This window comes from Saimiri boliviensis, chromosome 3, assembly GCF_048565385.1.
Source record: "Saimiri boliviensis isolate mSaiBol1 chromosome 3, mSaiBol1.pri, whole genome shotgun sequence".
Lineage (NCBI taxonomy): Eukaryota > Metazoa > Chordata > Mammalia > Primates > Cebidae > Saimiri > Saimiri boliviensis.
Genome location: NC_133451.1, coordinates 65,167,258 through 65,180,289, shown reverse-complemented (window position 1 = coordinate 65,180,289; position 13,032 = coordinate 65,167,258). Strand labels below are relative to the sequence as shown.

General features: G+C 36.7%; 1 protein-coding gene across 7 annotated transcripts in view; it reads right to left on the bottom strand.

Moving 5' to 3' along the window:
- SLC4A4 (solute carrier family 4 member 4) overlaps window positions 1-13,032 on the bottom strand; it is a 500,506-nt gene that overhangs the window by 84,990 nt on the left and 402,484 nt on the right. For all 7 annotated transcript variants that reach the window (XM_074396248.1, XM_074396247.1, XM_039468271.2 and 4 more), the window contains one exon: window positions 4,707-4,898. In XM_074396248.1, the coding sequence (XP_074252349.1) occupies window positions 4,707-4,898 (192 nt within the window). The remainder of the gene's footprint in view (window positions 1-4,706; window positions 4,899-13,032) is intronic.

The window sequence follows — 13,032 nt, the reverse complement described above, 5'->3', positions numbered from 1 at the left end:
CTGATCATCACTGATTATTAGAGAAATGCAAGTCAAAACCACATTGAGATACCACCTCATATCAATTAGAATGGCAATCATTAAAAAATCTGGAAACAACAGATGCTGGAGAGGATGTGGAGAAATAGGAACACTCTTGGAACTCCATGTTGGGGTCCCCTTCCACGAACACTCTCGTGGAAGCCATCTTTCTCTTTCCTGGATTTCCCCTCTGGGGTCCCCTTCCACAGTCTCTCATGGAAGGCTGTCTTCCCCTCCTTAACTCCATCTCTCTCTATTCCCTTCCATTCAGTGTGGAAGCTGCTTTCCTCTCCTGGATCCCATCTTTCTGGATTCTCTCACTCAGCATGAGACTTAGCTAACTTAGCTGTTTCTCTCTCCTCCTCTCTCTAAATAAATGACTTTCAATGACTTTCTACAAAAAAAAAAAAGAAAGAAAGAAAAAAAAGAAAAAAGAAATAGGAACACTCTTACATTGTTGGTGGGAGTGTAAACTAGTTCAACCATTGTGGAAGGCATTGTGGTGCTTCTTCAAGGACCTAGAAATCGAAATACCATTTGACCCAGCAATCCCATTACTGGGTATATACCCAAAGGATTATAAATCAGTCTACTATAAAGACACATGCACATGTATGTTCATAGTGGCACTGTTTACAATAGCAAAGACCTGGAATCAACCCAAATGCCCATCGACAACAGACTGGACAAGGAAAATATGGCACATATACACCATGGAATACTATACAGCCATAAAAAATGATGAGTTTGTGTCCTTTGTAGGGACATGGATGGATCTGGAAATCATAATTCTCAGCAAACTGACACAAGAACAGAAAATCAAACACTGCCTGTTCTCATAGGCGGATGTTGAACAATGAGAAGACAGGCACACAGGAAAAGTAGTATCACACACTGGGGTCTGTTGTGTGCTTTTCCAAGGCAGGGAAAGTGGGTGGGTGGGGAGGTCAAGGAGGGATAACATGGGGAGAAATGCTAGATGTAGGTGACGGGGGGATGTAGGCAGCAAACCACATTGCCATGTGTGTACTTATGCAGCAATCCTGCATGATCTTCACATATACCCCAGAACCTAAAGTACACTTAAAAAACAAACAAACAAAAAAAGAATAAATTTATCCAGGGAGATGAATGTGCTATACTTTGAAAATTATAAAGAATTGGTGAAATATATTGAAGAAGACATGAGTAAATGGAAAGATATCCTGTATTCATGAATTTGAAGAAGTGGTGTTATTAAAAAGTCCATATTACCAAACCAATCTGTGGATTCAAAGCAAACCCTAACCAAATTCTAATATTTTTTTTACAGAAATAGAAAAAATAATCCTAAAATTTGTTATCAAATCACAAAAGACCCCAAAGAGCCAAACCAATCTTGACCAAAAAGAACAAAGCTGGAAGCATCACACTACCTTATTTCAAAATATACTACAAATCTATAGTAATCAAAATAGCATGGTACTGGCAGAAAAACAGACATGTAGATCAATGGGATAGAATAAGAGTCCTGGATTAAATCCAAGCATTTATGGCCAACTGATTTCCAACAAAGATGCCAAGAACATACAATGGGGTAACAGTAGTCTCTTTAATACTTGGTGCTAGGAGGACTAGATATCCACAGGCAGAAGAATGAAATTGGACTCTCATATCATACCATATACAATTATCAATTCAAAATGGATTAAAGATTTAAATATAAGACCTGAAACTGTAAAACTATTATAAGAAAACATAAAGGAAAAGCTCCATGACATTAGTCTGGGCAAAGATTATTCTTAGTATCAAATAAACAACCTAACATGACACCTCAACATAAGGTTATTTTCTGACAACAAAACCAAACATAGACAAACAGATTGCATCAAACCAAAATGTTTCTGAACAGCAAAGAAAATAATCAAAGAGTGAAGAGACAAATTGTGGAATGGGAGAACATATTTGCAAATCATACATCTGATAAGGGGTTAACATCCAAAATATGTAAGGAACTCAAACAACTCAATAGTAAAAAAACAATTCACCTAATAGACAGAGGACCTGAATAGATGTTTTGCAAAGAGGATACATAAATGGCCAACAGCTATATTAAAAAAATGCTCAACATCATTAAGTATCAGGGAAGTACAAATTAAATCCACAATGAGATATGACCTCACACCTGTTGGGATGATTACCAAAAAGATAAAAGATAAGTGTTGGTGATGATGTGGAGAAAAGGTAACCCTTGTACACTGTTGGTGGGAATGTAAATTAGAACAGCCATTACAGAAAACAGTATGGAAGTTTCCCCCTAAAATAAAAACTAGAACTACTATATGATCCAGTAACCCTATCTTCTGTGTATATATCCAAAAGAAATGAAATCATGATCTCAAAGAGATATCAACACTCTCATGTTCTTTGTAGCATTATTGACGATAGTCAAGATACACAATCAACCTAAGTTTTCATCAATAGATGAATAAAGAAAATGTGGCACATTTAAACAATGGAATACTATCCAGGCTTAAAACAAATGAAATTATGTCATTAGCAATGGAGGACATTATATGAAGTGAAATAAGCCAAACGCAGAAAAACAAATACTACATCATCTCAGTTATATGTGAAACCTAAAAAGTCATGCTCATATAAGTAGACAGTAGAATGGTGCCTACTGGAGGTGGGGAATGGGAGAATATTAGTCAAAATGTACAAAGTATCAGACAAGAGGAATAAGTCTTTGAGATCCATTGCACAGCATGATGACTGTAGCTAATAATAATGTGTTGTATATTTTTAAATTGCTAAAGATTAGGTTTTAAATGTTCTCACAGTAAAATGATGATAAGTATGTGAGGTTACGGATATGTTAATTGGCTTGATTTAATCATTCTACAACATATACATATGTCACATTGTGCTACAGAAATATATAGTTTAAAATTATTGTTTCTCAATTAAGATTTTAAAACTTAGGAAAAGAATCCCCATTCATCTCAAGGTTGAAACTAGTTTATTTTGTAAATTATGACTTATTAAGTGCTTCATAAATTTCCCTCTTCTCCACTTAGTATACTTAAATTATATCAGACTTTGTCAGGTGGTGATGATTTACAAAGTATAAGCCAAAAATACAAACAAAAACCAAGATCCCCAATAAATTAATAATTAATAAGAATAAAAAACCTCAATAGACAATAAAAAATTGTCCTCCAAGATTTTTACCCAGGAATCTGTTCTACACAAAACTCATACGGTTGAAGAGGTATATCAAGAAAGCACATTTCCCAGTGTCTTTAAGAACAGGCAGTTAATCTGAATGTGTGAAACAGCCAAGTCTTAGACAATAGAGACTTGGAAAAATAACTACCTGCAAAGTACAGATTCTACCAAAGCCTCAAGTAAGAGAGAGACAGAGAGAGAGAGAAAGAAGAGAGAGAGAGAGAGAGAGAGAGAGAGAGCGAGAGAGAAAGAAAGAGAGAGAGAGAGAGAGGTGTGTGTGTGTGTATGTGTGTGTGTGTGTGTCTGTGTGTGTGTGTGTGTCTGTGTGTCTGTCTGTGTGTAGGCTAAACAAAGAATGGCTGTGGGTTGAATTCTTTCTGCCTGTGGAGCACCAGCTGGTAATGCCCATGTTAAGCAGACTAAGTTGAATGCTTCTTTCTACATTTCACTTTGTGGAAATTTTTCATTCCTTGGGCTATCTAGTTCTAGACATTTCATTATCAACCCTCCCATTTATTTACAATTTTATAAAAAGAATCAGAGAGTCAAAAATGTTCTAGGTGAAAGTAAATATATTTTCATTTCCTAGGAATTAGAAAAAGGAATTTCATCAAGTGATACATATTCTAAAATTTTTCCACTCCTTTTACACAAAATGCAAGAAGAGCTATTTCATGAGATGTCAGCTGTACAGAGCAGGTCACTGATATAAATCAGGTGTAATCAAGACTGCCTAAGAAATACTGACATCCTAAACACTAAGAACTGAACTGTAAAGCAAAGGATTATCTTAGTTTGATTCTGCAGGCAAAAAACCAAAATGCCATTAACTAAATGTTGGTCTTATCTTGTAGCGTCTCCATGAACCCACAGTTTTGACTAAGCTCACTCAAGCATTTTAATGGGAGACAGGATGTTTGTACAACTCAGTTTAATTATCTGTTTTTCTCTACTATGGCATTCATCATTACGGGAAGGGAAGTTTGGCTCATATGACACTCGTATCTTATACCAGTACTTGTGTAACAACACAATTTAAGTTTACTCCCACAGCCCATAATTCAAGTACTAAAATACTCACATGTACAGCTGCTGAAGAAATTCTACAACATGGAAATTCCTGATTAACATGAAGAGTTTTTGCTTATGTACTTAAACACTATGAATTTAAAAGGTTTTTTTCTTCACTCATGCATTTTTAGGTAGAATTCATCTCATTTTCTTTTCCTTTCAGCACATTCAGAATTATGAGAGACATATGACGGAATTATGTGAGCAAATCCTTGGAAGGTTTTCCTAAAGCTTGACTACACTTAGTAAGTATGCACGTGAACAAAGATTGAAGTGTAATTATTAAAACGCACAAAATTATATTGGACAGGTTGAATTACAGGCGCCTTTTTCACCTTATAAAGTTGTATTATTGTTGATACAGTGTAAATCCAATGAAAATGATTTAAAGCTGAGGTACTTACAGTGGTTGGAAAATAGCGACTAGTTTTGAACTTTTTCAGAGCCATCGAAGAGGTGTAGGTTCCCAAGAAGAGGATAAAAGACATGAGTGTGATATCAGGAACAAAATCACAGTTGTTCCCCACCACCGTTCCTCCGTATTTTGAACACTCCTTCTTCGACAAAAATGCCCAGTCAACGGTAGTATTATGGTGCTGAAGAAGAAAAACATTAAAATTTTTCTAGACAACACTGATAAACAAAAAGCAGCCTTGGATACCTTTAGCATAATTCCTACATAGCCTTTGAAGGGTTATATAGGAAGTATACTAAAATTTTCTGTAAAACAGTTTGAAAGTAAGCACTGGGGGATGAAACTTGATGAGGTATTCATGGAATAACAGATAAGATGGGCCAAGAGGGTGGCAATTATTGAAAATACCATGAGAATGATGCAATTTTTTACCTAGTTTGAGCAACAGCCTTAAAATGCCCACTTGTTTAACAGAAATAAACCACCACAAAGTACTTCTTTCCCACCAGCCTTCCTGAGAGTAAAATGAGACACATTAATATTCTAAGTCTCAAAATGTAAGACTCTAAAACACTTTTCTTTTTCAAAAAGTACTTACCATTGTAAGGCACAGCTTCTTACACTTCTACCTGATGGCCCTATGGTTAACACTGTAAAAGTTGCAATAGGTTAACTACTTACCAAGCATTTTCACAAGTACTGTATTTCTTTTCTAAATAACTAGAGACCAGTGATTTAAGCAATTAAACTATAAAAATGTGGATGTTCCCTGCTTTTTCAATTGCACATTCTAATACAGCAGAGATTTTTTTCTTCTTGACTCTAGGCCAGCTTTGTAAGCATGTGTTCTTGGTATGTGCTGATGCCTTTAAGGCTGTGTAGTTAAGTATGGAATATCCATCTCCACATTACATGGTCTCAAACATATGGTCAGTTTTCATGTATGGCTGCTGTGAAGTCAGTGCTGTGCTTCTCTCTAGCAGCTCACTCCTGTTCCTATTTTTTGTTTCTAATGCAGAGGAGAATCCTTTTGTTAACATAGTAGATAGGGCCAGCACACCCATTCCCCAGCTGCTCTGAGTATTAGCCGCTCTTAGTTTACAGCTGTCTTCTTCTCTAGAGAACTGGCATTAGACATTTAAGAGCCACCTCACCTGCAATATAGTGCCCTCTCATAGCTGATGACTGACCAATACTAACTGGAATTTAAAACTATGCCCGCTTTGTCTCCAAGTGAGAGAATCTCTACACACAATTTATGCTCCAGAGTTCCACATGGGATCACTCTGAAGCGAAACTCAGCTGAAACTGCATCCTTTTTTAACTCCTTCCCTGTCTTATACTGCTTCTCTCAATCTGTTTTTATTGAGACCACTGTCTCAATAAAGTCAAGTCACCTGAAATCCCTGTATCTGAATCTGCTTCTAAAACAGCCGACTTACTTAAATTACTAGTCAACCAAAAGTTAATGGCCTCTAAGCCTAAGAAACTTTTTCTAAAATACCAGAGTTTGGAGAAAATAATTTAATCAGATTTCTCACCTCTAGTATTCAATAGTCCTGAAAGATGAACATTCTCTGCTTGAACATTTTATGTGATGAGCAGTCTCCTCGTTGCTCATTCCCATGCTTAATAAAACTTCTGCACAGATCTTCCTTATACTGACATTTGAATCTTCTTAAATACACTTTAACTAAGTTTCTTTTGCTATACAGTAACACTTTCTTGCATACTGTGACAATCTGGCTCTTTCCTGGGGATTTTCCAAATCTTACCTATCTAAATGGATGCCAATGTGGTTGGATGGAAGGGACTGGGTGTTTCAGCTTAGAAACATTCTAAATACCCATAACTCACTCCTCTTTGATCCAGGGCTAATTGGTATGTCATATGCTATCAGAAGAGTTATTTGAAAACACCTCGCAAATAAATATGGAAAGATAAATTTCTCCTGTCTTTTGCACACAAGAGTTCTACCTCACATCAAATGCATCATCAACGTCTTTTACTATTCAATGAATTCTCGCTGTATGAGTAATACCATCATGAAAGAAGAATCTCTCGCCAGAAAGAGTTTACTTTTTCATAGAGTGCAAAAGGTAAAGTGCTTACATAAGTCAATGTAAAACAAACTTTATATCTTTCCCTGAAAGACTTTCCTATAGAAGCTTCAACTTGTAAACAGCTGAACTGCATACTTGCTTTTAACAAACTCTGCTTCTGAAAGGTGATTAACCATATCTCATTTTGTTTTTGAGATTTCTGCATATGGACATTTACAGTATCATACATTTAAAGTTTAGAGGTCATAACAGCTAACAGGTTTCTTTATTTTAAAGTCAGCAAAAATTTAACATAATTCCACTTCAGCTCTTTAATATCAGCAGAATTCTTCTCTATAACTAGAGTTGCCCCCAGATAAGTTGTATTAAAGCAATCCTGACAGGAAGTTCCACTGATTTTTTTTTAAAGAGATTCAGGTTGAGGTGAAGACTACACAGATGTCCATGAAATGATAGACATGTTTTCTTGCTTACATAACTGAAAATGCCAAATGATCAGTATTTTGTAAGCCTCAAATGATTCTTTGTATCATTATCCAGAAACTCAAGTCTCCAAATACACCTATCATTAAGGACTTTGATATAAATATTGTAGATGGCATGCATATATCTCAGCATATTTGGCATTTCAGAATACAAAGTTTCCTACTCCAATAAAACTTAAATTCTAGCTAATAAATAATTCTATTTAGATATCACTGAAAAGACATCAATATTATCTGTATTATTTCAGTGTTATTATTCCATATAAGCTGATGTCAGTGAATATTAATTCTGTAAAATTTCAGGCAGGGTCCATTTCATGAACAAACTAATGCACAACCACTGCTACCATCCATGTTTAAGCCATGACTATCTCCTCTGGGCTTAATGCAAGAGACCCTTAACTTATGTAACTGCTACTGTCCTCTAGCACTTACAAGTGATTCTCACTTCTCTATGGTTTTGATCTTTATTTCCTATGCAAAATTCTATACATATTGTTTAAATGATTAAATCAGAACTTTAAGAACAAGACAGTTCTGGCATGGTGGCTCACACCTGCAATCCTAGCATTTAGGGAAGCCAAGGCAGGAGGATCACTTGAAACTAGGAATTTGAGACTAGCCTGGGCAGCATAGCAAAACCTCATCTCTATTAACTTTTTTTTTTTTAAATTAGCCAGGTTCAGTGGTGCGTGCCTGTAGTCCTAGCTACTCTGGAGACTGAGGCAGGAGGATCACTTGAGCCCAGGAGTTTGATGTTACAGTAAGCTATGATTGTGCCACTATACACCAGCCTGGGCAACAGAGCAAGATGCTGTCTCTGAAAAAAACAAAGAACAAGAAAAATGGGAACATAATCTCAGAAGTCCTCTATGCCTGTTAGAATTCTCTTAGCACATTATATCTTTCCCTTATGATGCTTGTAATGTTTTATTATAATTTATTACAGCTTCCCTCAATATTCAGTGTTGTAAGTTTAGAAATATTTAGAGGGCTATCTAGTGGATCTGAGACCTGGATCTAGAACAGGCGTCCCCAGACTTTTTACACAGGGGGCCAGTTCACTGTCCCTCAGACCATTGGAGGGCCACCACATACTGTGCTCCTCTCACTGACCACCAATGAAATAGGTGCCCCTTCCTGAAGTGCAGTGGGGGGTCTGATAAATGGCCTCAGGGGGCCGCATGCGGCCCGCGGGCCGTAGTTTGGGGACGCCTGATCTAGAAGAAATGTCAAGTGTAGTGACATCTACTTAGGAGTCATCTGCAAAGAACCAATAACTGGAGTAATAAGACAATAAAACTACAAGGGAAAAATGTACAGGAATAAGAGTATAAAACATCTAGGGTATCCACAATGGAAGTGAAGATACCACAAAACACTATGAAAAAGTCATCAGAGTGATGGGTAAAAGAAGTACAATGAGCTGAGAAACGTGTGGGAGTGAAAAAAATTGCAACAGCAATTACAGACTATTTTTTTCAAGAAATACAGTAACAAAAGAATAGATTAGAATATGCAAATTGCAAGGTTAAGGCAAGTTCTTTGGGGTTGGCAAAAACTTTTGAGGTGTTTACAGTGGATGAGAAATAATCTCGTTATGGGGATGAAAAGGAAGAGAGAGTGATGGGAAATGCAAGAATGGAGAAAGGAAATGAGAGAGACAGAGAAATGGACCATGACTTAGTAACTGTTTGGACTGAGGATGGAGAAAAGCTAAAAATGATAAATTTACATTTTGCCTGAGGGCGAAAGGGACTGTGCATCAATAGGAAAAAAAGAAGAGCAGAGCACAACAGTAGCAGAATTCAGTTTGGGATACATTAGGCCAGGTGTCCCCAAACTTTTTACATAGGGGGCCAGTTCACTGTCCCTCAGACCCCTGGAAGGCTGCCACATACTGCGCCCCTCTCACTGACCACCAATGAAAGAGGTGCCCCTTCCTGAAGTGCGGTGGGGGGCCGGATAAATGGCCTCAGGGGGTCGCATGTGGGCTGCGGGCCATAGTTTGGGGATGCCTGCATTAGGCACTGAAGAAATCATTGTTGAACAAATAAAATCTCTCATCAGGTCTCGAATATATGACATATTCAAAGAAGATATCTACCAATTTATCTACTCTTTTTATTTGGAGGACAAAATTAAATTAAAATAAACTGTCAATTTAGAGTTGCTGGGTAAAATGTAGGATGCCCAGTTACATTTGAATTTCAGCTAAACAATAAATAACATTTTCAGTATAAGTGTTTCATATGTAACATTTAGAGCATATTTATACTAAAAATTATTCAATATTTATTTAAAATTCACCTGTAACTGGGCACAATTTATATTTGTTTGCTAAATCTGGCAACACTATTTCAATTAGATATAGATTATTTTGAGTAACAGTCACTTCTACAAAGTAGAAAAATAAGGTCACAAGAAAATAGAAAATGCACTGCAACCTGACAGCATGAATGAACCACTGTAACATTTACAAGTGCAGTAACAATAAAACAACAACTTTTAAAAACTTCCCTAGAGAAATAAGGTATGTTCACTTAAATATTTAATAATATAAGGCAGTTAAGGAAAGTATCTAAATGAGTGGTATAACACCAGATGATCCGAAGAGGGAATAATCGTCTTCATTGAGTATAGAGAAAATAAAATTTAAACTAAGCCCTAAACGAAGGATTGGTTTTTGTAGAACTCTCATATTCAAAAGGCAGCAGGAGTCACAGTAGAAGGACAGCAAAACTGAAAGGGAGTAACAGTGAGAGTAACAAAAAAGAATAAAAGTAACAAACATTAGGTGTGTATTTCTTTCTGCATTGGCAGCAAAAAGGAGGTAAAGTATTAGAGACAACACGAGCAAAGATGCTGATATGGGGACAAACAAAGCTTCATTCAGTTTTAAAGACTTACTGAATGATCCTCCTTTGTGGAGGATCTAACAGTGAATAGACAGATGGGCTGACACAGATTGTTTAGGTAAATGGGTATTAGGGGAAAAGATTTAAAGAAAATAAGATCAAGTTGCTGAGGATCTTTACTGTGGTGAATCTCATTAAAAGAGATTTCAATCTATTTTTGAGATACCTTTTTCAAGAGAATTACCCTGTTATACTGAGTGGACCTGCTTGCAATTCTTAAAAGTAGAATGCATACCACAGGATTCATTTTAAAATTTAAAAGACCATAGTATCTTACCTAAAGGAAAAAGTGGGGGATGTATGAGACGGGATGGACAAAATTTTCAAAGCCATTGAGGCTAGGTGATGCATATATGGGGCTTCATTGCACTATTCTCTTTTAGTGCATATTTAAAATTTTCTGTAATACTTTTAAAAGTAAGAACGTGTAATCTTCAAGGAGGTTTAAGGACAGAATGGTTTTTACACTTGACTACCTCAGTGGGAGAAAATCACAAGAATGCTTTGCACAAGATTAATATGACATTCCATTTCCCATGAAAATGAATGTACTTCCTAGAATCATCATTAAGGTTCTTAGTCCCATGATTAACAGCATCTCTGGATAATATAATAAGTAATAATAATAAAAATAATAATGGTTCTGTATTACAGTAGATCGTCACTTAATGTCATCAATAGGTTAACGGAAACTGCAACTTTAAGTAAAATGATGTATAACTGCACCAATTTTACCATAGACTAATCACTATAAACAAGAATTAAGTCCCTAGGGCATACTCCTGGTCACAAAAACATCACCAAACTTCTAAATAAAGACCAAAACAATTTCTAATATTAAATGTTAAAATAAATGTAAGCTATACATACATTTAAGAAAGATTAATAAAACAAGTAAGATAATAATTATCATTCCAGTTCAGGGTTGTGAGTGGCCAAAGCCTATCCCAGCCGCTCAGGATACCAGGCAGGAACTATCCCTAGACAGGACACCATCTTATCTCAGGGTACATGCACACACATACCCACACTCAGTCTGACTGGGAAATTAAAACATGGCAATGAAGCTAATATGCATGTATTTTGGATGTGGAAGGAACTCAGAGTACCTAGTGAAAACCCATCCAGACATGAGAACATACAAACTCCACACAAGCAGCAGCCTGAGAATCAATGTCTTTTTTTCATCAACATTATAATGAAACAGTGTTATTTGAGGACCTGCTGTACCCTCTTTGAGTATCGACTGGTAAAATATATGCTTTTAAAAATACAAATGAGAGTGACACCACTAATAAAAGTCTTAAGGTTAAGTTGTTGATATACTTTTTTTAGAGTTCCTCCCTCCTAGTGGTGAGCCAGATTTGCAGTAATCTCAAGCCTTACCTTATCTACAGCATGCATTTGAGTTATAGTTGTCTGTACCATTATCAAATGTCAAGATGAATTGGTTGTTCTGCTTGTGATTAAGATTAAAGAAAGTTGTAAGAGGCCATCACTCCCATCCTAACAACCAAAGAAAGCTAGATACCCTATTTAAAATCATAGTTTTAAAAAACTCACCATTAAGTGAGTTTTTAAAAACTCACCATAAAGAGCTCAGGTATCTGCCCTCTGAAGGGAAGGGGCAGAGTATTTGGGCAAAGAAAGATCCCCCAAGGAGAAACCTGGGGTATCAAACAAAATACAGCATTCCATGGGACCTTCTGGGATGATGGAAATGTTCTATATCTTGTTTGGTGGTTACCTGGAGTATACAACCATCGAAACTCATTTCAATGAATACTTCAGAACTATGTGTTTTAAAGTATGTCTCAATTTTTAAAAAAATGACTCTGATGTGAAAAACAAAATACCAACTGATCTTTTCAATTACTTCCTCAGAAGAAACTGACATTTGATTTTGAAATCTGGTGTCTCACACTCTGAGAGTTGGAAACTGGAAGCCAATAGGTATTAATGCTCATTATCCAGATACAGTGTGAGCAAGCTGTGGCTAGTCTTAGAGGTTTACAGGAATCTTTTAAGAAATTTGGTTTGCAAGTTGAAGGAATATACCAAGCAAGAAATCTATAGAAAAATTAGAGAAAGTAAGAAGAAATAAAGACACCATTCCAATAACAAACGGTAATTTTAAAATGTGCCTTTTTATCTTGAGATATAGTTATCCTAGAGTTCTAATCTCTGTTTAAATGCTTAATATCCCTCTCTCCTGCTCTTTCCCCCAAAACACATCCCTACCACCATGAAAAAGCAAGCTTGTCTTCATGCTAGTGAAGCCGAAGGGAAAAGACCTTCCTTTGTCTGACAGGACGTACTCAGGCCTGTGAGAGCAAGCCTTCCTGGCTCCGGGGCTTTATGTCACTTTTCCTGTACCTTCTCTCACAATCTAATTATGCCTGAAGTCTTGATGACCGTGTGTCCTAGGAAAGGTTCAGGATAATAGAGCCAGCTTGCATGACCAAGCAGAGAGAGGACTCAGTAGCCTCTCAGAAGGTGGGGTTCCCAATGTCTTCTCTCCATTAAGCTTCTGAGTTATGCAGGCGCATGACCTAATCAAATGCTAATATCTAGAAAGAACAGTAACAATACCTAACACTGACTGAGAGATGACTATATGCTATCCACTATGCTAAGTCCTGCCTATCTATTAAGTTGCACTTATAGTACCTTTGAGATCATGACTATGACTATCCCAGTGTTGCAGATGGGGTGAGAAGGTTCCACAGCCTGCTAAGTAGTAGAGCCCTGCATTTGAAACCAGGCAGTATGGCACAAGAACTCACGGTCTGTAAGTTCTTCTACATGAAGCACTATGCTGCTTCCTGAAAGAATAGAAATAACGCAGA